This window comes from Haliotis rubra, unplaced genomic scaffold, assembly GCF_003918875.1.
Source record: "Haliotis rubra isolate DU_JTF1 unplaced genomic scaffold, ASM391887v1 Scf1136, whole genome shotgun sequence".
Classification (NCBI taxonomy): domain Eukaryota; kingdom Metazoa; phylum Mollusca; class Gastropoda; order Lepetellida; family Haliotidae; genus Haliotis; species Haliotis rubra.
Genome location: NW_025765044.1, coordinates 163391 through 188259, shown reverse-complemented (window position 1 = coordinate 188259; position 24869 = coordinate 163391). Strand labels below are relative to the sequence as shown.

The 24869-nt window shown below is 41.3% G+C and overlaps 1 protein-coding gene across 1 annotated transcript; it reads right to left on the bottom strand.

Annotated features, from left to right (window-relative positions):
• Nucleotides 1-5322: 5322 nt before the first annotated feature.
• Nucleotides 5323-24678, bottom strand: LOC124292347 (dual specificity mitogen-activated protein kinase kinase 6-like). Its single transcript, XM_046729445.1, has 7 exons — nt 24484-24678; nt 22472-22591; nt 13361-13435; nt 12166-12345; nt 10291-10419; nt 8153-8292; nt 5323-7937 (listed from the first exon to the last, which is right to left on the bottom strand). The coding sequence occupies exons 1-7, from the start codon at nt 24676-24678 to the stop codon at nt 7808-7810; spliced, it is 969 nt and encodes a 322-aa protein (XP_046585401.1). The 3' UTR covers nt 5323-7807.
• Between the last annotated feature and the right edge of the window lie 191 nt (nt 24679-24869).

The following is a 24869-nucleotide window of genomic DNA, read 5'->3' as shown; positions in this document are numbered from 1 at the left end:
TGGACCCGGGAGGGATGGTGGCCGTATACCCTACTGACATGTGCGATGACTGGATCAGAGGAAACATGCTTGATGGGTGAACAGGCACCATCGTCTTATCCATAACTGTATACTCTGGGCTGGGCGACAGAGAGTGTTCGACATGTTTCAACGTGTCAGATCCTCCTGAGTCCTCTTTAAGATCTGATGTGACATAGAGTTCAGACAGTGTCTCAAACTGAGGTTCTAAGATCGGGGTTCTAGGCTGATTGATGTGTGTTGATGTTTCCAGATGTGGAATGACCAAAGTCGACGATTCTGGCAACGTGCTCCTTTTAGGGCCCTCACGAAATGCGTTTTCTGTGAATTCTGAAACAAACTAATGTATTCCTGAACCCAACATAGTGCATTTCGAATCATTTCTTCATCCATTTTTATTACAAAGAAGGTGCTCAGTAAATGATACACCCACAACTTGTGAACACACATATGTAAGCAGTCTATAGATGTAGTCCTTACACATTCATGATACTGGTGTTCTGAAGAACAAACATCCTTGTGATGAAAGGTGTTTAAACCTTACCTTGAGAAGATATTAAGTGTGAATGTCTTTTTGGTAGACTCTCAACAAAAGAAGAACTTGATGCCAGACCAGAAGTGCCAATGGTTTGATATCCTGCATCCCCTGCTGATGTTTCCAGGTGTGACGTTAAAGACGACGATTCTTGCAACCATGATTGACTGTTGATCGTCATGGGGACCATATCTGCTGTGGATTCTGAAAGATGATTTTTTTACTTCAAGTTGGTATATTTTTTTTAAACAAGATTAAATTGACTGAAGAACAAAGATTTTTCTGTTTGTGAATTGATCATTCAGGCGGAATGTGTTTAAGCCTTACCTGAAGAAGATACCGAGTGTGAAGTTCTTTCCGTCGCACTGCCCACGGAAGGGGATCCAGTTGACGCCATGCCAGACATGCCGCCTACTCCAGATTGTGATTTGCACTTCATAAACTTTAAACAGACGTAGTTCCTTAGCCAATAATCAGACACGGGAGAGCCTGACACCTAGGTGAAAGAGAGACACTTGCTCGAATGTTGGGTTATCGAGTGACCTGAGTTGTAACGCCACAACAAAGCTACATCAGTTTCGTGGAGGAGCAAGAACCAGTCGGATGCTGGAGGACAGCAACTCATTAACTGTAAGCCTAGTGGTAGCCTCGTCACGCTGAAGACCCGGGTTCGATTCCCCACATGGGTACAATATGTGAAGCCCATTTCTGGTGTCCCCGTGATATTTGAATATTACTAAAAGCGGCGTAAATTTAAACTCACTCACTCATTAACCCTAAAATAGTTCGAGTAGTTGCACGTTGGGTGAGGTACATCATATTGTTATTATACAAACAAACCTCTGAAAAGTATCATAATACATTCTACTGAACGTCTATGGAAGATGTGATCTATATTATATTACGTTCGCTGAATTTTTTCTTTTATAAAACTTTTACAATCTTGATATTTTGGCACGTTTAGTGTGAAAAATATAGCTAGCTTACCGATGCAAACAACAGGAACACAACAACATAGTCCATACTCCAAGTGTGTGTTAGGACTACAGCTTCATCTGCCAGACAAGCACGGGGGTCGGTCTGTTGAGTAATAATGATGACATCGCTCAGACTTTGATTTCTCATGTTAATGATGCTACTGTATTCAACATACCGTGTACACGAGGTGACAGGGGATTTGAGGGGAACAATGTTATGGCGTTAGTAATTACGTCTAGGGCGTTCCATTAATAAATACAATCAACCCACGGCCTCGTCACAGTAACAAGTACCCACATCTTTAAAGAAAATATCTGTAGGGAATACATGGTAGAGGACTTGTGTTCACCAAATGCTTCATGGGAATGATTCAGTATTTGAGTAGCATCTCGAAACAGATCAAGTCTGTGTGTGTTAAAGAAAACAATCACGGCCACATCTTAGATGACACTGGAACAATGGTAACTTGCTGTCTTATTCGTACTGGTACAGAAACAGTTGTGGTTATATTATTGATGATTCTTTGGTGCCACAGGAGAGTTGGTAGCACCGAGCACAATAGTAAGAAAGTTCGCAAGGACAGTAAACTCTAGACACTGACACCATACTGTATATAAACTATATAATATGTCTGCGTCGTTCTTCATGCCATAAGGCGTTTCTATTTCAGTAAAACATAATCAATATGATTCTTCAAATTGATTACACAGAAGAGTTTTTATACTGGAAGACGCATATATGTTTTTGTGATTATATTACATATTTCATAATGTTTATTTGAATACATCGTCCCAAATTGACCAGATGCTTTTGTGGTTGTCCAATAAAGAATCGATTGTTTATAATTGGATGTGACTGTAACTGTGACTGTAGGTGCTTTTGACCGCGATCGTTATGACAACGTAGATCGAAAAACGTATTGCTCGTGAGATTACAACAAAAGCTTTAGATTATTAGGATGTTGTCCCACTTCACATTTAAGTGAAAGTTCCTTTAGACTCATTTGAATTAATGACAGACATGAGTAAGTAATTTGATTCATTCGAGTCCGGTTAATCTCACACAAAATCCAAGACTCGCAACGGTCTATTGAAACTGGAAACGACTCATAAATGACTTAGAAAGAACATGTCTTTGCAAAGACGATTTAAATCTACATCTATGTGTTTATATTGCACACCTTGGTAAGGTGGTGATTCGTTTTGGTTGTACCTTCTATTTCGATATAGAGACTCTAAACTGAGACCTCCAAATTACTGACTGATTAGACTGGCTGAATTGGAGTACATTTGACGTCATCATTATTGATGAGTGTAACCCGAAGATAGAATTGATCTTCAGCAACCCGTGCTGAGAGATTGGTCAGGCTCGCTAACCTGGTTGACACATGTCATCGTATGCTCATACTGTTGATCACTGGATTGTGTGGTCCAGACTCGATTATTTACAGACCGTCGCCATATAGCTGGAATATTGCTGAGTGCGGCGTTAAACAAAAACACCCACCTGTTTCAGGTGTAGTCATTTATACCAGTTAATCTTGTTGTTACCGGCTAACCTGACTTGTTGTCGATTTAGGGTTATTACTAACTGTCTAACACGACGACTGTGTAGTAACATATTGTCTCTTTATGAGGACCTTTTATCTTTTATTACGAATTTGTCACACGTCATAAGAATATCATCTCACTCAGGTGACAGTTTTCAGGTGATCACAGTTCACATGTCATCAAGACTGACTGACTGACTGAGTTTGGTTTTACGCCGCTTTTAGCAATATTCCAGCAACATCACGGCGGGGGGACACCAGAAATGGGCTTCACACATTGTACCCAAGTGGGGATTCGAACCCGGGTCTTCGGCGTGACGAACCATCGCTTTAACCACTAGGCTACCCCACCGCCCCACATGTCATCCAGAGGTTAACTAGGTCCACCCGTGTACGGCGTGCGTGCAAAACAGGATTTACCTTGTCGTGAAAGCATCACCAAAGTGAGAGTGAGTGCGTATTGTTTTACGCCGCTTTTATCAATTTTCCAGCAATAACACGGCGGGGGGACACCAGAAATGGGTTTCACGCATTGTACCCATGTGGGGAATTATCACCAAAGCTGTCTTCAAATATTACGACATGCCATTGTACAGTTTCATATAAACAGCTCGCAATTTACAACACCCTCCTATTCATTAAATATAGTACTCACACTTTGCTAAGGATCACAAAAATTCACAACTTTACTTAAACGTAGATTCATAAGTTGAAATTGTATCCATTTAAAACTGGATAAATAATAATATGGTAACCCCTCTTTAGGTAAACAGTCACTTGCAAATCATGGAACGAATCACTGACAAGTACACAACACCTGTCAGTAGCAGGTATGGGGTCCACAAGATGGAATGACATACTGAAACCTAGGATCCATGCTTACAATAAGCTTAGATATTTAAACCAAATTGACCCCACATCATAGCTTTCTGTTGAATCCATGATTTGGGGCAAAGTGTGAATAGTATATATGGATGACTTTAAAGATCCAGCAAAATTTGCATTGGCACAACAAAAAGAGGAGCAGCACAAATATTTTTATTGCTTTTAAAAAGAAAATATGACATGTTGTTGCCTTTTGGCAGTTGTGGACAAAAGCAGTGTACCCAGCGTTGTAAAAGCATTCCACATCGGTTCACAGGACTATACAGAGGCAAGACTTGGACGAAATATCGACTGGCATTTGACCCGTTAATGTAGGTTTTCTTTCTGCATAAGAAAACAGGCGACCTGCATCATACAAAAGGATTATGTCTGAACTTATTATCTTACACGAGAAAGGAAGCTGTTGGTTTTCAGTCTTATTACAGTGGAACCATACCACAGCGATAACTGGTTTGGTTGGGTTTAATAACTCGACTTTGGGCTGTATTTCAATTATACCACGACGTGTCAGCTCGTTGTACGAAAACAGCTTCGAATCCAGTTCAACCCACGTTCACTGTGTATCCTGGTACAGTTAATGTTGCCCAACTTTGGTACCCTGAACAGACGGAACTGTTGCAGGTGCAGATATTATTTTGTATAATTGCATTAGGGACCGTTCATAATTTATGGCTGGAGTGCGTGATGATGATTGTAAGGGGTGGAGGTGTAACCCATCTTGTTCTGGGGAGGTAGGGGGGTCATCAGTTTTGTACACATGCAGGGGGTGTGTTTCCAGCAATATCGTAGATAATATTTTTAAAAATGCATAAAAATTATGGAAAGGGTGGGGGGTCATTGATTTTGTACATGACATGTATGGGGTGGTGGGTGGTGGGAAGGTCACTTACTTCGTACATAAATTTAGGTGGGGGGGTCATTCACATTGTACATGCTACTCCATAAAAATCATCATCACCTCCCCCCTAGCCATAAAGTATGAACAGTCCCTTACCCGCTATTGTTACACTACAATATAGAAAATTATGTATCACATCTTTTCTGCATAACACTATGATCACCGTACACAAACCTACAGCAGGCCGTGGACATATCGAGAGTTCAATATCCAATGACAGTGTCATACTAATTGCATTAAAAGATGGAACTTGCTCTTACCCTGACTAGCGTTCAGTATAAAATAAGGACTGGTCCACTCAGTACAATGTGCCTGAGTGTTGCATCCACGTCCACGTCTCAGTCTGGACCAGTCCAAGAATGCATGCAGGGATATCGCTTTATACGTGAAATAAAATCCAGATCTATATTTTATCTGTAAGCATTTATCAGTATCTCAACCCCTAACTCGTCCACTTAATCTAATTTCACCTATAAAAATCAAATGCTCCCATTTCATTCGATATCTCCATCACCATACAAAGTATATCAACATATGTTTGATGTCAGGTTATATAAACATGTTGCATGAGAACAAGCATCTTCCCACAGCAACTGGCTAGTCCAAGTCCAAATTCAACTAAAGACAAACAAGGCTGGAATTTCGTGGCTTGATCGTAGCGCAAACAATGGCTACTGACCAATAAGATTGGACCTGTCATACCACTTGATTGGTTTAAACAAAATGGCGGCGACCACTCAAGATGACTTGATCGACAAGATCTATATTGTAACAAAATGGGTGCATCAAATTATTTTGTCATGTTAATTATAAACATGATGTGTTTGGTTGATTGGGGGTGGGGGTGGGGCTGGGGTTGGGGGTGGTGGACATCTGTGGACGCCAAATCCTTCTATCGACCGAAATGTGCACGTTGTTATGAACCGGATGTCGATTTTGTTACACACGTTTTGATTGGACTACACGTAGACGGAGACTAGTTAGTTGTTACCTCAGAAATCCCATCCTTGTCCTGCAATGGTGTAAACTGGACTTTCACAGTCAGTTAACTCAGGAAGATACAGAAAGAGGCGCGATATATGGCATGCATACAATAACAAACAATGCGTTTACCATCAATGTGTATAACTGAAAAAATAACAATGGGAAGAGTCTGTTCCCTCATACCGCCCAGCATGGACAAAAACAAGTTCGTTGTAGAATGTGGAAGTACCATACCATACAAATATGTTATACAAAATTATACAAAAATTATAAATATTACAAAATAATCCCTTGAAATCCAAAAATACTGAATGACCGGAATTTTTGGTTTTGTCCAAAAATGTGTCCTTAATTTAACACCATATTTCATGGTCAAAATTTATTTCACAGTCCTTTTAACCAAATAATATTTATCTCCTCGCACAGGAATTCGAATTGACCACCATATATATTTAAGACCATCTGCGCCTATCAGTATAACATCCTTCAGTGAGGACATACCATCTTACCATCGTATTTGCAGGAATTTACAAATTGCCATTCTAGGCTTGAGGAAAACAAATATCAGTGATGGTTATGTTGAGCAATGGAAGGGAATTCTGACATTCACATGAACCTTCTGGTCACAAAAAGCAGAAGCGGGACAAAAAGTATACTTTTCACAAATAAAAGGCAGCAGTTACTTGTCAGCAATGGCGGCTGACCATGTAAAAACGTAAGCACACGTTTTGTCATTTATAGAATAACCGTAAAAGTATCACTTCCAAGAAATCACGGCAGTACTTTCATGATTTCATAACATCAACTTTCAAATATAGACAATTTACCTACCTCGCTAATCTGTAAACTTACATAACAATCAATATAGTATTTACATTTATCTATGCTTTATGGTTGTTGACCAAAATACATGGCAATGTTGAAGCAGCCAAGCCATATCACAGACATTGCATTTTTTTTACGTAAATATACATTCTATATCACAATAGTTTACTGTTTTGCGTACATTAATACAAGATATTTCTTACCGATTTCAAAACACCAAAACCATCTAACAAAGAAGCTCTGGCTGAAACACATTCGTAACTACTCGCCTCTTTTCGTGACCTACAAGAAGACCTGTATAGGATGCCATTATTGCCAAGAATCATGACAACCAATCAAATCGCGCGTAGTAAAATGTGCAATGAGGTCAAATAGTTTCTTTGTGATGATCGATTTTCATTATTATTTCCGTGAACATAAAATTACCTTGTTACTGATATTTGTTCACGACATAAGAATTTACTAAAAGTGACTTTCGTATTGTATTATGAATTACTTGGCGTTTTCTAGAAGTAGCCATGTTTGGAAATTCAGAGTTATCTTTTTAGGGAAATAGTCCTAGACTATTTTCATCTCCGTGTCCGTTTGCGCTTAGACAAGGCCCAGTCGTAATTTTGGCCACGAGAGTGGTAGTGTCGCCATCCGGCTTGCCGGAATTACACGAGTAGTTACGAATGGCTGAAACAGTGACACATGCGTCGAGACAGACAGATTTCCTAACTTCCGGGGCAAACACTTCCGGAGACAGACATCCGGCGATTCACTTCCGGGCATATATTTGCGGTCACGTCAACACAAATCCAGTAAACACAAACATTACAAAAAGCTCAAGACCGTAGCTTGACAGAATTAATTGCACAATAGGGTAAACAGTAGCATAGATCCAGCAGTACATTGAGTTCCTGAAGACAAGAAGTACACGACTGGGAACGTGTACCGAAATATATATTTGAGACGTTGCATGTATTGGGCATTCGAAAGGTTGCTTCCCATCTAGACAGAACAAGCACATTATCCATCGAAACAGTACGAAAATTAGACCTTTCCTTTCTGAAAGCTTTGAGTGCCTATGTTCAACAGTTCAACAGGACATCCACCGCTTTTGTCAGACGATGACGTCAGCAGTGTTATGCAGTCAACATTTGGCCAGCTCGCCATAGGAATTCAAATATGCCGCCATGTCTATGCCCCCAGATCCGCCTTCAAGAAACGGGTGGGACAGGAGTTGCTCAAAAGTCGCCCTTTCGCGGTAATTCTTCTTTAAACTAAAAGAGAAAAGATGAAACCCTTTAAACGAATTTTACTTGAGTATTTCCAAACGATAAATCGAGGGTTATCGTCTCTGTTGAAATACTGATATCCATTATAATATGAAATGAACATTATAGGCATCTAATTAAATTCCGAAACGATATGAAACAGCACTTCATCACCACATCATCTAAAGTAGATCCGGTTTTAGAAATTACAAGTTACTTACCAAACTGAAACGAAATCTTCAAATTCAGACGAGAACTCTCCAGATGTAAGCCTCGGGGCGTCCTGCTCTACAATCTTGACGAGCAATTCAAACTGGGGGCCATAGTCGGAGTAGGGGTATTCTCCAGTCGCCATCTCAACCTGAAGGAAATGTGTTAAACTGGAGTATACGTGCATTTAAAGTGTTTATTTAACAGTTCCCATAATTATTCAAACGTCAACGTCATGAATCACTATAGTCTGTTTGCAGTGAAAGCGTACCGATGCAGTTCACTTTATACATAAAAGTAAATGAAATAAAGTGAAATTAAGATTGCGAATCCTCATAATCTTACCTTGCCAATTCAACATTTGAATGTCAGAATCGAATCCTCATAATTTTACCTTGCCAATTCAACATTTAAATGTCAGAATTTGATTCAACTTACGATAAAAGTTGTGTGACAATCGAACATAGATTCAAATCGCTATTATTGGTTTGTACTACAAGGGGGTAAGCACATTAAATGAAACACCGAGAACAAGTAGGGTTGACTTAAGTTAACGCTCAGCACGTACCGCACGTGCATTTGTTTCACTGTTCCACCTACTGCGCTTACCCCCCATTCGTCACCACTCGCCCCTTTCCGTAACCTCCAAGAAGACTCGTCCCCGTCCCGATGCTTGTTATGTGCGAAAATACGACAAACCAATCAGAACGCGCGTAATGGATGCAGTGCTTTGAAAAAAATAATCCCGAACACTTAAATCGATTATGGCGTTGTGTCATTGTTTAAAAAATCATGACAAATATATATCGTCATTTTGAAAGTACAAAGAACGTAGCTAACAGAATTGTACTGCCTAAGGTGAAGTTTTTAATAAGTATAATGCGATTGACTGTGAGAGTTTCAAATACACGCACCTGCGTTTGTTGATATAACGTCTTTCATGGGTCCAACTGAGCGTATTTCTGACGTTCTTGCGGGGCTTGTTATGGAGATTGTACGTGTGCTTCTATCAGTTTTAGGAAATGTAATTATAAATCGCTACGAGTTTAAAAACAATTATATTATATCTGTATGTAACAAATCAACTTTAATCTTTAAGATTGGGCACATATTTCACATCTCTGGGGATATTTCAGTCTGACTTTTTTTTGGTCATTCATATTTTATTTCAGCGAATTCATTTAAAATTCCACCAGGGGTGTGACAGCAAGGTTACACGAATGATCAGTTTGAGAATATATCATTTTTGAGTATCTACTTTGGGATTTAATTTAGCTGAAAAGAGAGATTATTTTATTTGCAGATTTAATAAAACAAATCCCAGTTGTCATTCTTAAACTCTGTCTAGAAATATACATTTGGAAATATAAGGTGAACAGCTGGTTATAATTACGTTAGAATATGTCTTTAACATTTTTTCTCCTTCGTTTATTTGTATCAAAAGAGGTTTAATTCTTTAAAATGAATAAATAAAAAACAAAACAGCAATACAATGTACGAGTGCTTCGGTGATAAGTACTCTTGGAATCAAATAGGAATTGAGTTATCGTTCTTGTTTCAAAATGTTCTGATGTTCATGCGCCAATATGAAATCCTTCCAGAGGGGCACGAGTCGCTATTCGGCTTGTCCCGGAATAACACGCGTACGAGTTGGTCACGAATGCTTACCCCCTTGTAATACAAACCAATAATAGCGATTTGAATATATGATCGTTTGTTACACAACGTTTATCGTAGGTTGAATACAATTCTGACATTTTAATGCTGAATTGGCAAGGTAAAATTATGAGGAATTGCAATCTTAATTTCACTTTATTTGATTAACTTTTTTGTTTTAAGTGAAATTCATCGGTACGTTTTCACTGCAAACAGACTATAAACGAAGTATTTGTACGCTTCGGTTACTCATGAACAACACCAGTGAGAGAGTATGATTTTATACCATTTTTATCAATATTAGAGGACTATCATGGTAGGGGGCACCAGTAAGGGGCCATACACGCTGTACTCATCAAAGAGAATCAAACCCAGATCTTCGACATAACGAGAGGACCCTTTAACCACTGCGCTACCTAACTGCAGATGATGTCGCAATGTCACGAACATGACCAGATCTAATTAAATGGCTCTGGGAAAAAGTGTTACCCACAAGAATGATCCCTAGACTCCATACATCAGCTCGAGGGTCTGTGACAGAGAGCCTGGAACAGCGCTCTGTGTGGATGGTGTTTGGAGCTATCTCCCCTGGGTCCGGTTCCGGTGGATCAATTCTGTCGGGCTGCATTGAAGCACCGTAGAAGAATGATCATATGGTGCCATAGTAATTAATAACAAAACAACGAATATGCTCTCTAAATAAGATTTACTTTATGGAATAAATTGTAACAAATAATGAAACGGGTGTTCGCATACCCCTTCAAATGCGACTTTAGCTTGGATAAGGTGAGATGAGTTTATATTATAGATGTACCGTCTATTCATGAAACCATTTACTGCTAAACCATAAACATTTCTAAAGTCTTCTAACGCCATTTTCTCTGCCAGGAGCCTCTTATGTTTTCGTCTTTTAAGTTGGATGGTGCCCATCCTCGATAATCTCCAGGGTATACGTTACGATCACTCTCCACTATACCCTGGATGCATTCTCACAATAGCCAATCAGCTAAGCCGCCGTTACATCCTTGCCAGTGTCAACAACGATAGCGGTCGCAGTGGCGAAGGTTTGTTCGCAGTGCCACTCAGATTATATGAAAGAACCAGAGTACCTCTGCATCAATTGTGTTGCTAAGTTTAAACGGTTAGATAATTTAAAAAGCGAAAGTGAGTTGTGGGGTTCGCTCAACTTCCCAGCGTAGACACCTGATTGGATACAAAGCCAGCCAAGGGAGGTAATAAAATCATCGGGCCAAGCCGTGGATGCATCCAGGGTATGGTGGAGAGTGATCGTAACGTATACCCTGGAGATTGTATCCAGGGTGTCACGAATCATAGGCGGATCCAGCGGGGGTGGGGGATGGGGTTGTGTGTGTGTGTGTGTTTGCAGGGTTGCGCGCACCCCCCCAACCCCCTTGTGCAGAAAGTTTGTTAAAAGACCATTGAACCTCGGGTGAAAATGAAGTGTGCACCCCTCCTTTTCTCAATAGTGTGTACCCCAACCCCCCTTTCTCAAAAAGCTGTATCCGCCCCTGCACGAATTATGCTGTCTGTTATTTCACACGTCCTTTTCCCATAATGTTCTAGCCGCGCTTACGACAACAATCGACAAGGAAACGACAACCACAATAATAATGTCTGGTGCAGATTGGTGTATCGCCTGACATATGTGTAATATTTCAACAAATCCGAACCTTTTTACTATTTTTATAATCCAGCTCAATCAAAACCCTATTTTACATACATGTTGTATTTGAACAACTGACAGGAGAGCAGCCCCAGCTGGACATAGACCAAGATAGGGCTAGAGAATGTATGTGAGCTACTCAATTCCAGCAGCATGCCATTGATTATGGCAAGGGACAACCGTAGAGCTTTTTAGGCCTGAGGTGAGGTGAAATTTGGTTTAACGTCGTGCTTGAGAATATTTTGCTCATATGACGACGTGCATGCGTGTGTATGTGTATGTGCGGCTGATTGTACTAGCCCAGACTTAAGCTGGTTTTATAGTGCTAGCCCACTGAGATACCACGCCGCAGTGAAGCATGAATACCCCACTCAGACACATTATACTCCGAGCCGACCAGTCCTAGTTGTACCCATTATTGCCGAGCGCCAGGCAGGGACCAACAAGTACCATATTTTAACGTCTTTTGGTATGACGCGGTCGGGGATCGAACCCGCGACCTTCCACTCTCCGGGCGGACGCTCTAACCACTACACCACGGAGGCGGTCCTTTATGGACTGACAGGTGTTATATTAATACATGTAAAGCCATCTGCGTGCATCAGTGGATGAAATCGGCGAAATACAAATGATGATATGCAATTATAATTATTATTGTTAATTGGTATTGGTAGTATGACTTACCGCCATGTAGGGGCACCTGCCGTTATCACGTGGTCGCGCCATGGCCCCACGTTGCGTATACCGTACCCCGAAATGCCCGAGCTTCACTTCTCCCTTCGAGTTCAGGAGGATATCAGCGGGCTTTAAATCCCTTTGTGTGACCTTAACCTTCTGGTATAGGAAGTCTAGACCCTGTATCACCTGAATTAAAGGTCAAAATTAGTTAACCTTAAACTCACGTTACCTCAGACCATTCCATTGTCGTAAAGTAGTTTACCTTTTACCCGTAAGAGTTCACTAAATGTCCAAGCATGCAGACTGAAAAGTAACTAAATGCGAAATTTATTACAAATTAGTTATAGAGATAAGGTATTTAAGACATGAATTGTTGTACAAATAACACGTCATATGATGAAGGGATAAGGAGCATCGAACCGTACATACAAATAATAACGTCATTTTTAATGTCCATACAAGTTTTATGTGTTTAAAATGCCTACTAACGGTTTACCCGTATTATCTTTCGTTTTAAATAATTAATGCGCAATATGGATGGCACAATTACTGACGCAAATATGTGGTAACGTAGCTGTAAAACATGGCATCACATCATAAATAAAACTGACTGGCTGACTGACTGAGTTTAGTTTTACGCCGCTTTTAGCAATATTCCAGCAACATCACGGCGGGGGACACCAGAAATGGGCTTCACATATTGTACCTATGTGGAGATTCGAACCCGGGTCTTCGGCGTGACGAGCCAACGCTTTAACCAATAGGCTACCCCACCGCCCCTCATAAATAAAAACACTTAACAATCATCATAATTCTTTCTTGCTAAAACAAAAGCAAAATAGTCTGTAAAAAACTTAACATTTAATCCGCTGCCACTAAACCGTTAATCTGCAACAACTAAATACTTAGTCTGCAACTAATAAACAGTACAACTCGGTAACAAAAACGTTATTATCACAAACATGCAAATAGAAAAACTCAGTGCGATGTTGATCAAACCAGAGTTTATTAGTGGCAGGTAATCACTGATTGCTCTATCCCAAACTTATGTTATACCAGAACGAGGCTTCAATAATAGAGCTATCTTTATTAGGCCATCTACTTACACATCCTAACAGGGACTGATAACAATGATTCAGTAGACACATTTCCATGGCAACCTACTAAGTTCTTCCAGATTATGGGTAAGCGGACTACTCACGGGTTGGGCTATCTTGGCGAGTGCAGTTTCTGGAATTCTGTCGCCCCTGTTGTAGACTGTTTTCTGGGAACTTGTCTAGTGAGGTGTCCATCGGTTCCATGCACACCCACACGTGTCTCTAGCAAACAAACAAAGGAACGTTTGTAACGTCATAACATAGTTATACTTACGTATTAAACAGATCTGTTTGATGTAACTTGTGACCTCTGAGCTACGTAGTGCCACTTGAGTACAGCATACGGAACCAACATCTGTACATAGGAATGTAAACATAGGTGGGATGGGATACCGCACTGGTATGCAGTGCCTGCGGTATAATAGTCTGTGTATTTGAAGCATCCTTATAATGGACGAAGAATAATGGATTGGTTTGAACTGTATAGTTAATTACATTTCTTGTATTTCATCAAGGTTGCCTCCATCATATTTTAAACGCTAAACGAATTACAAGCTGTTCCTGAAGATAACGGACAACGTTGTACTTGTATTATTTGTTAATATACTTCATGTATGTAAAGTAAGGTTTTGATTGAACTGGATTATATAAATAGTAAAAAGGTTCGGATTTGTTGAAATATTACACATATGTCAGGCAATACACCAATCTGCAGCAGTATTATTCCGGTTGTCGTTTCCTTGTCGATTGTTGAATATATTTGGGAAAAAAAATCCAACTTAGAGGCTCCTGGCAGAGAAAATGGTGCTGGAAGACTTCGAAACTGTTTGTTTTAGCAGTAATTGGTTGTCAATAATTTCATGAAAAAACCCGGTACATCCATGTTGCAAAGTGTCACGCACAATGGATAAAATGTCACCAAAATACTAATGATATAGAGAATGACACAACCAAACATCAAGCACATGAACATGACATTCGCTACCGCTGTCATGACATTCACTCACACAACCACAACTACAACATGTGGACATGACACTCTCTGACACAACCCCACCTACAACACGTGGACATGACGTTCTCTGACACAACCACACCAACAACACAAGGACATGACACTCTCTGACACAACCACACCTACAACACATCAACATGACACAACCACACATACAACACAGGGACATGACACTCCCTGACACAACCACACCTACAACACAGGGACATGACACTCTCTGACACAACCACACCTACAACACAGGGACATGACACTCTCTGACACAACCACACCTACAACACAGGGACATGACATTCTCTGACACAACCACACCTACAACACAGGGACATGACATTCTCTGACACAACCACACCTACAACACGTGGACATGACATTCTCTGACACAACCACACCAACAACACAAGGTCATGACACTCTCTGACACAACCACACCTACAACACAGGGACATGACACTCTCTGACACAACCACACCTACAACATGTGGACATGACACTCTCTGACACAACCACACCTACAACACAGGGACATGACACTCTCTGACACAACCACACCTACAACACAGGGACATGACTTTCTCTGACACAACCACACCTACAACACGTGGACATGACATTCTCTGACACAACCACACCAACAACACAAGGTCATGACACTCTCTGACACAACCACACCAACAACGCAGGAACATGACACTCTCTGACACAACCACACCTACAACATGTGGACATGACACTCTCTGACACAACCACACCTACAACACAGGGACATGACACTCTCTGACACAACCACACCTACAACACAAGGACATGACATTCTCTGACACAACAACACCTACAACATGTGGACATGACACTCTCTGACACAACCACACCTACAACACAGGGACATGACACTCTCTGACACAACCACACCTGCAACACGTGGACATGACACTCTCTGACACAACCACACCTACAACACGTGGACATGACGCTCTCTGACACAACCACACCTACAAAATGTGGACATGACACTCTCTGACACAACCACACCTACAACACGTGGACATGACGCTCTCTGACACAACCACACCTACAACACAGGGACATGACACTCTCTGACACAACCACACCTACAACATGTGGACATGACACTCTCTGACACAACCACACCTACAACACGTGGACATGACACTCTCTGACACAACCACACCTACAACACAGGGACATGACACTCTCTGACACAACCACACATACAACACAGGGACATGACACTCTCTGACACAACCACACCTACAACATGTGGACATGACACTCTCTGACACAACCACACCTACAACACGTGGACATGACGCTCTCTGACACAACCACACATAGAACACGTGGACATGACATTCTCTGACACAACCACACCTGCAACATGTGGACATGACTCTCTGACGCAACCACACATACAACACAAGGACATGACACTCTGACACAACCACACCTACAACACAGGGACATGACGCTCTGTGACACAACCACACCTACAACACAGGGACATGACGCTCTCTGACACAACCACACCTACAACACAGGGACATGACATTCTCTGACACAACCACACCTACAACACAGGGACATGACGCTCTCTGACACAACCACACCTACAACACGTGGACATGACACTCTCTGACACAACCACACATACAACACGTGGACATGACATTCTCTGACACAACCACACTTACAACACGTGGACATGACATTCTCTGACACAACCACACATACAACACGTGGACATGACATTCTCTGACACAACCACACCTGCACACATGGACATGACATTCTCTGACACAACCACACATACAACACGTGGACATGACACAACAACACCTCCAACACGTGGACATGACACAACAACACCTACAACACGTGGACATGACATTCTCTGACACAACCACACCTACAACACATGGACATGACGCTCTCTGACACAACATCACCTTCAACACGGGGACATGACATTCTCTGCCAAAACCACACATAGAACACGTGGACACTGACGATCTCTGACACAAACAGACCTACAACACGTGGACATGACACAACAACACCTACAACACGTGGACATGACACAACCACACCTGCACACATGGACATGACATTCTCTGACACAACATCACCTTCAACACGGGGACATGACATTCTCTGCCAAAACCACACATAGAACACGTGGACATGACGTTCTCTGACACAAACAGACCTACAACACGCGGACATGACATTCTCTGACACAAACACACGTGGACACAACCACACAATCATTTCCAAACAGGTTTTTAAAGTGGCGTTTCAAACATAATATTTACTTCAATAAGGGTTCACCGTGGTGCAGGTCCAAATGTGCGTCAGTGTAAATTTGGCCCTGCACATTTTGTAATTATTTCTCTAATACTATCGCCCCTATTAACAATGGCGTCTCTAACCCGACAACAATCAATGAATGAGTGAATCACACTGGGAGGCGGATCGCCGCGTCATTCTCAAGAACCACGGGGTTGTATACGCCTGTTTTTTATTCCTGTGTGTTCTATTAGTCACGTTGTAATGTCTGCAGCCTCACTGGGCCATGCATAAAACGTAATACGTCTCTGTATTTTTCCAAACGACGTCAATACAATACGACGCTCTCCACGACCATGCTCATGTGTGGGGCCAAATACATATTTTGTACGGATTCAACAAAAAGCAATCAATATAAAATAATGTTGAAAATAAAAATAGGAAAAGAAAATATCTAAACCATGTCAAAGTTAAATCGAATTGAGACTTTTTTACTACTTTTGATTAAAAAGCTAATCATCTCCATAACTCGCACTAAACATAAACGTTTTCCGATCCCACGCGAAGATGATCGTCTGTATTTTGTCTCAATTCTATGATGATAAATAAATACCCTGGCGCCAATCGCTATTTTGTTTCGCGTGTGATGTCGGCATCTCGGTGTCTCTTTTTGTTGCTTTCTGCAGAATAACTCTTGCACATTAGTGTAAAGAAGCAGACGGGTAATTTTAGATAAAACAAAATTATTGTAATCGTAATGGGCCCTTGGTGTTTATCGCAATGGAATAATGATAAAATATCCTGGACAATCGAAGGCGGGGTTAGGGCTGACAGCATAGGAAACAGGGGTGGCTTTAGGGGGCATCTGAAATATTGGAACGCATTTCAAATTGCAATACTATCGCATGATGCTACCCAAAACGCATGGGGTCATTCACATTAAAACTATGAACCCTTTTCGGGTAGATTTCGGTAGATTAATGATGCAGAAGTTAGGTAGTTACGGGAGATAACTCTGTTGACTTGTTTATTGTTTAACACCGCACTCCACAATATTCCAGCTATTTGACGGAAGTCTGAAAATAATCGAGTCTGGGGCAGACAATCCAGTTGGCATCGACCAATTAGGATACAATGAGCTGCATCAACCCTGGCCACCCGATCCCGTTAGTCGCCTCTTACGACAAGCATGGGTTACTGAAGACGAGTTCTAAGCCGGACCTTCACGGATCTAATCGGGCTTGAACCAGGCGAACCAACATGTGATACTATGGCCGACAATCCACGCCGTCAGGCATTATAGGTTCCCGATCTAACCCGGATCTTCACGGGAAGGATGTAGTTCTGATTACAGTATCCGTGAATATCCGGGTTCGAACTGATCTTCAGTAACCCATGCTTGTCGTAAGAGGCGACTAACGGGATCGGGTGATCAGGCTCGCTGACTTGGTTGACACGTCATCGTATCCCAATTGCGTAGATCGATGTTCGTGCTGTTGATCAGAGGATTGTCTGGTCCTGACTCGATTATTTACAGACCGCCGCCATATAGCTGGAATATTGCTGAGTTCGGCGTAAAACTGAACTAAACTCACTAACTCACTCACTGATTAAAGTGAGTTCGACTCAGTGCTATTTATACAGCGTTGCAGTACATCACAACAGGTCACCCTGCTCTTGTTCTGACATTTACCACACAGAAACCAACTAACAGGGTAATCTGATACTAACAATTATTCTGAATTTATATGCACAGGGTAGTCAAAATGTTTCATTTTTAATCCAAAGAACAATAAAGTACATTGACGTAAGATGATATTCCATGACTTTCTTTCCATGGCAACAATAAAGAAATCGTTAGATATTCATCAATTCAATAAAACGTGAGGCTGATGACATTTTAAAACTTTATTTTTAAACTGTTCAAGGTGTATGTGTAGGGTTTCAGTTTTAGAGCTACCTAAACTGTTTGCCTTCAAATACATAAGCCAGGCAATGCACGTAGAGATTTTGTTTGTGTGTGTAGGTAATGGCACATGATATGAGGCGGGGTGTTTTTTGCAAGGATAGTGGTAAAACAATACTAGAGAATGTAGTTTAACTCACAACATTAATTGATTGTTGTTGTTTAAACGTCGCACTCAGCAATATTCCAGCTATATGGGGGGCGGTGGGGTAGCCTAGTGGTTAAAGCGTTCGCTCGTCACGCCGAAGACACGGGTTCGATCCCCACATCGGTACAATGTGTGAAGCCCATTTCTGGTGTCCCCCGCCGTGATATTGCTGGAATATTGCTAAAAGCGGCGTAAAACCAAACTCACTCACTCACTCCAGCTATATGGCAACGGTCCGTACATAATCGTGTCTGGACCAGACAACCCAGTATCATCACGAGCATCGATCTACGATGACATGGGACAAAAAAGTAAGCGAGCCTCACCACCCGGTCCGGTCGCCTGTCATGACAAGCATGGGTGGACCTCACAAAAGGGGTGAGCGAATTGACAGCTTACATGTTAGGAGTTTCAGTACATATATAGTTCGGTACTTCAAGGATATAAACCCATTCCAGGGACGTCACGCTATTGTTCTCGAAGTTGAATCTGACACAGGAAATAACTGGCTACTATGAACAAAATCTAAACAAGCTGAACGCATGCACCTATCCGTCATTCGACCATGACTTAAGTTAATACTGGATTGTGATTGGTTAATTAAAGTCATTCAGAGGTATATAATCACGTTATACAGCACAAAGTACACATATGAGTTCGTAAAAGCCACCACAGTGACTCTTCTGTCACGCAGACAGTAGAGGTGCGGGAAATCGTCAAGTTGACAGGGCGCAAAATCCAGCAGTATCTAAATTCGGTACAACATGGACTTCCCTACTCTACTCTTACATTTTGCAAAGTACCAATAATTAGATATCAAAGACTCTATCTCAGTCATACAATCATGTTGATCTGGCGCAAACTGCTCTCCTGTCGCATCTTTCAAAATTTCCAATATGCAACGTAAAGGTAAAAAATGACTTCCGAGAAAAGGTCAAGGCCATGAGGTTGTTGCCATTATTCGGGTAGGGAAAGGGTCTACGGTGGAATTTAAAAGTGAACCAAGCTTTTTAAACTTATTTGATATATGTTTTCCAATTTATCAGTTAATGATTGGTGATTAATGCATTGAAAAAACAAAACGTTATTTGTTATTACTGAATCTGGAGTTTGTTAGTTATTGACGGGTTACCACCAAACACCCCGTTTCGGGCGATACCACTTGAGATTGGAATGCAAGGCCGCTTCACGTATTTACTCGTAACCAAAGAAAGAGTTCCAACTGAAATTGTTCATAAAATTGTCATGGTAGAACGGAGATAAACATACTGTGTGGGAAAACCAGAGGTATATAACGAAATTATAATAGCTCAAATTTGATTTAAAACCGAACGCGATGTTTATCTCCTAATTATACAGAAATACAAATAAATTACTTGGTTAAAGTGGGAACTTAAATTTGTGAACAGATCCTCGTGATGTCTCAATAAAATACGAAATCTTCCAATTCCTACTGACAATTTGAGTTTTCTGCTCGAGAAATTCCAACTAAAATTCCTACTAGTTGAATATTTGTTTGTAATTATCCTAATCAGCAGTATTTGAACCATATGTCCGGGGGACAGTTATAATAGAGTCTGGACGAAATAAGCCAAACAATGTATATTATGGGAAACAACCCAAGCAGTGGGGGTATGGTGACCTATAATGAAACAAGCCACCGAACCTGACCATCCGAACATATTACCCCCGTCCACTAGTATAGGCCGCTTGGGACCTGTCCTATTTCGCCATTCCCACGGGCAAGCTTCCAATAGGAAAGCGTTGTACAGTTTGACATGTCTTTTTTCTAAACTATGTTTGGTTCCGCATTGGTTTCCCAGTAATTAATGGACTAAGGGCTAGTGTCATGTACATGATTCTATTTATTCTTCGTATAAGGACATGTCCTTGTTATCATATATTATATGTGATTCTATATATTTAAATAAAATGGTTTCAATCCAAATGAAAATGTGTAGTCTGAAGAACAGGTTGGGAGGAAGTGACAAGGTCCATATCAATAAACAAAAGTAAAGAAATATAAATCTTTTTTACAAAAATAAAAACTGCTCGAGGCCTAGATATTAGAAAATGTATTATTTACTATTTATGTGTTTGCGAATTTGCACACGTCAGCGTAAAATTATGTTTAAAAGGGGCACCCGTCTGGTTTGGCTTATGTAATGCGTTTATATCCCCGTGTCATAAATGTAAACAAACACTTTTCTCGCACTTTAAGTGAGTCACCGCAGGGCTAAATATAACGCTCACAACTTCGCGCTGATAGATTACATACGCTGATACCTTATGATGTACGTGTGTTATAGTAGGGTGCTTCTGCCTCAATCTGGTTTAATGGCTGAGTAAGACAGCGTCACACGTAATTTGCTCAAACGAACATCTAACCATGGATATTAGTCATACCTGTTTCGGATATCCATAGAACAGTACGCGAGAGATACGAGTTCATGTAAGACAGACAGTGCTGCGGCCAAGCAATCAAACTTGCTTCACACATTATTCACATTTAACGAATGAGTGAATTTAGTTTTACGCCGCACTCAGCAATATTCCAGATAGATGGCGGCGGTCTGTGAATAATCGAGTCTGGACCAGACAATCCAGTGATCAATAGCATGAGTATCAATCTACGCAAACAGATGACATGTGTCCACAAAGTAAGCGAACCTGACCACCCGATCTCGTTAGTCGCCTCTTACGACAAGCATAAGTTACTGAATATCAGTTCTAACACGGATCTTCACGGGTTATTCACTTTTAGGAAATATAACCCAGTACATCTCTGTGACGAATGAACCATTTAAGAAGGAAATCCATCAGTTCTATATGAAACATAGAAATTGGGTTTAACTCCGCCTTTGATAATATTCCAGATAACTCATGACTAGTCATCTTAATGTGGCGAGAAACCTTGAAGTGATGTTTGTCTGACATGTGGGGTCGGATCGATTGAGCGTCTAACCCAGGGCCTAGATTTTCGAAGCTCTCTTACAGCTAAAATAGTCGTAAGTTAATGTTAATGTATGGCACTTACGACTATCTTAGCGCTAAGAGAGCTTCGAAAATCTAGGCCCAGAATCATAGGTGTACCAAAGGGACGTTACTCTACACAGCGTATTTTGGTGCCTTAGGCGACTGAGTAAGCCTGTATTACACTGGGTGAGTGAGTGAGATTGGGTTTGGGTTTAACGGCGCTTTTAGCAATATTCCAGCAATATCACGGCGGGTGAACACCACAAACGGGCTTCGCACATTGTACCCATTGGCGTTAGGAGCGAAGGATTTAACCACTGGGCTACCCCACCGCCCACTACACTGGGTGAGTATTGGTTAATCCAGTCTTACTAATATTACAATCAGTGTCTTGACTTCAACAATCACTTTATGTCTTGACTTTGAGATTCAAGATATACCCCCGTTCTTGTCGCAAATGGCGATGGCTTGTAAGTTTTAAGAGTTGGACATTGTTCTTAATATCAATCAGTGGTTTGACTGGTCCAGAAACCAAAAAGTAAAGGATCGAATTTTGCTAAAAGCGATCATTAAACGACAAACAAACCATATACTGTATCGACATGTCGAATCGACTCCTGCACTTCCTCATGACGACTGCTTACTGAGCAAGGTTCTCTGCGTCAAAGACATCGTGTAGAAAGTCAAACCCGAATACTGGTTTGCGAACAGCGGGGGATTATGCGAACCTTCTCAAATCTTCGTAACAAACAACTGAAAGACCCCATACCCAAACGTGAAAGAGAAGTATTTCCAGTACGTACATCCCTGAAGAACGCTCCATATACGGACACGATGTCTGGACAGGGGCCGCAACTCCGTATAGTCTCGATGTCCTGCAGCAAATCGCTGATTTCATCTCGGTCCATTCTTACCAAGATTCTCTGTAAAAAGACAACAAACACATGAATGGTATTCTATACTTCCTATATATTTTCCTGTAATATCTACCGCCAGACAGACATCACTTGAGCGCATGAATCTCACCCAAAGATACAGCTCATTGGGGAGTCTATATACAGTCTTATGTAGCGTCTCTGAGTCTGTGCACTGCCGATCAATGAATGAAATGAGATGAAAGCCCCACTTGCATTATGCTGTATAATAGTGTTGAGTTATAACCGGCGTATATCAAACGCCCCCTCCAGCTATTGACTCCAACCGTTACATAACTTCCTCTGTTCTCAAGGAGGTCAAGACATCAATTGACTCGGAATCCGACAATCACAAGCTTCATTAACTGATGAACTGACATAGGTTATATACTTACATAAGAAAGAAACGCACAAACGATACTGACTGACAGTCAATCAGAACGTACGGGTGTCTCGATTACAATCGGTTGTGTCGAATCTCGGATAACACGAAGTATTTACGTAGGTCTCTTCAACTTCGACACAAGGGTGTTTGATTGTATGTGAACGAAATAAAGTACAATAACCATATGTTATAAGAATGAATAGGATAGTGTCATTCTTTCTATTGCGGCAAGGACCAAATTTGTGATACATTATCTCTGTTCCCGACACATAACCGCATATTCTTATGGACTCTACGTGAGTCAAAGCACGCATCACCAAACTCTAAAACCTTTTATTCGATTCCTGTGCCGCAACTACTGACTTTCAGTTCAGGGTGAGTGAGTAGGTTTAGATTCACTCCGCTGTTAGCAATATTCCAGCAATATCACGGCGGGGGACACCAGAAATGGGCTTCACACCTTGTACCCATGTGGGGAATCGAACCCGGGTCTTTTACTGCCCCTTAATATTAAGGGAATAACTAGCGAGTTAAAAATATTTACAAACATGGTGTCCTAGGATACCGAATACCATTGGCGTAAACACTCAACTCAACACCGAGTTGGTCATTCTAAATAACTCTTTGAATTTAGAGTAGGCTGTTCTCGAATAACCCCATTATCACACTCAAGTCTATGTGTATAAGGTGTATCGATGTACAGCATCGATATAGCCTTGCTTAACAACAATGGTTATCGCCTTCAGCTTGGATAGTGTATCGATATATTGTACATCCATGGGTATCTCTGACAGTTTATGTAAAGTAAGCCGAAAATAAAGTATCGATATATCGAATCTTAACAATCATGGCTATCGCCCTGTATCTAAAAAACCCATCGATATATAGTACTCCAGTCACTATGAACATCGCCTAAAACCTGTATGTAAGGTGCATCGATATAACTGCCAGGGGCATAGTCTAGTGTCGAATGGTTTATCGATATACAGCATCGATATATACTAGGATCAGGTTACCTCCACTGCATGTGCATATAGTGTATGGAAACACAGTGACGATATATCGTACCTTTGCTACCATAGGTATCGCCTAATACCCGTGTGCGATGTATCGATATATCGTACCTTAACCACCATAGGCATCGCCTAAAACCCGTGTGTGGTGTATCGATATATCGTACCTTCACCACCATAGACATCACCGAACACCCGTGTGCGATGTATCGTTATATCGTACCTTAGCCACCACAGGTATCGTCTAAAACCCGTGTGTGGTGTATCGATATATCGTACCTTCACCACCATAGACATCACCTAACACCAGTGTGTGGTGTATTGATATATCGTACCTTCACCACCATAGACATCACCTAACACCCGTGTGCGATGTATCGTTATATCGTACCTTAACCACCACCGATATCGTCTAAAACCCGTGTGTGGTGTATCGACATATCGTAACTTAACCACCATAGATATCGCCTAATACCTGTGTATAGTATATCGACATACCGTACCTTAACCACCACCGGTATCCCCGACGGTCTGTGCAGCATATAATCCACATCCCCCGAGTCTCCCTGCCCAAGGGAGCTCAGGTGCTCTAGGTCCCCAGCATCACATGGCACGCGCTCCCCTCCCAGGGTCAACGTGCCTTCTGTCTCTAGATCAACAGGGATAACTTCTTGAGGTGGTCTGAAAGGTAGAATCATGTATATAACAGTTCTATATAGCCTTATATCGAGGTGATGTAGCATGCCAGGTAGTCATTCACATTCAGAGATCGATACAAAGTAGACTGCATTTAATCCGAGAGCCAGATGTCGAACCTGATGTAGTCGTCAATAAATAGACCAGGAGTATGTGTAATATATATTAGGGAAACAAATAAAAGCACTATTGG

Excerpts from the sequence above, each read along its gene's own strand:
- LOC124292347 (XM_046729445.1), bottom strand. The coding sequence starts at position 24,678 with ATGATTCTACCTTTCAGACCACCTCAAGAAGTTATCCCTGTTGATCTA. Across the intron at positions 8,293-10,290 it reads GGAGTCTAGGGATCATTCTT|GTTGAGATGGCGACTGGAGA; the intron begins GTGGGTAACACT and ends CATTTCCTTCAG. Across the intron at positions 7,938-8,152 it reads GAAGATTTCGTTTCAGTTTG|TTTAAAGAAGAATTACCGCG; the intron begins GTAAGTAACTTG and ends TTTCTCTTTTAG.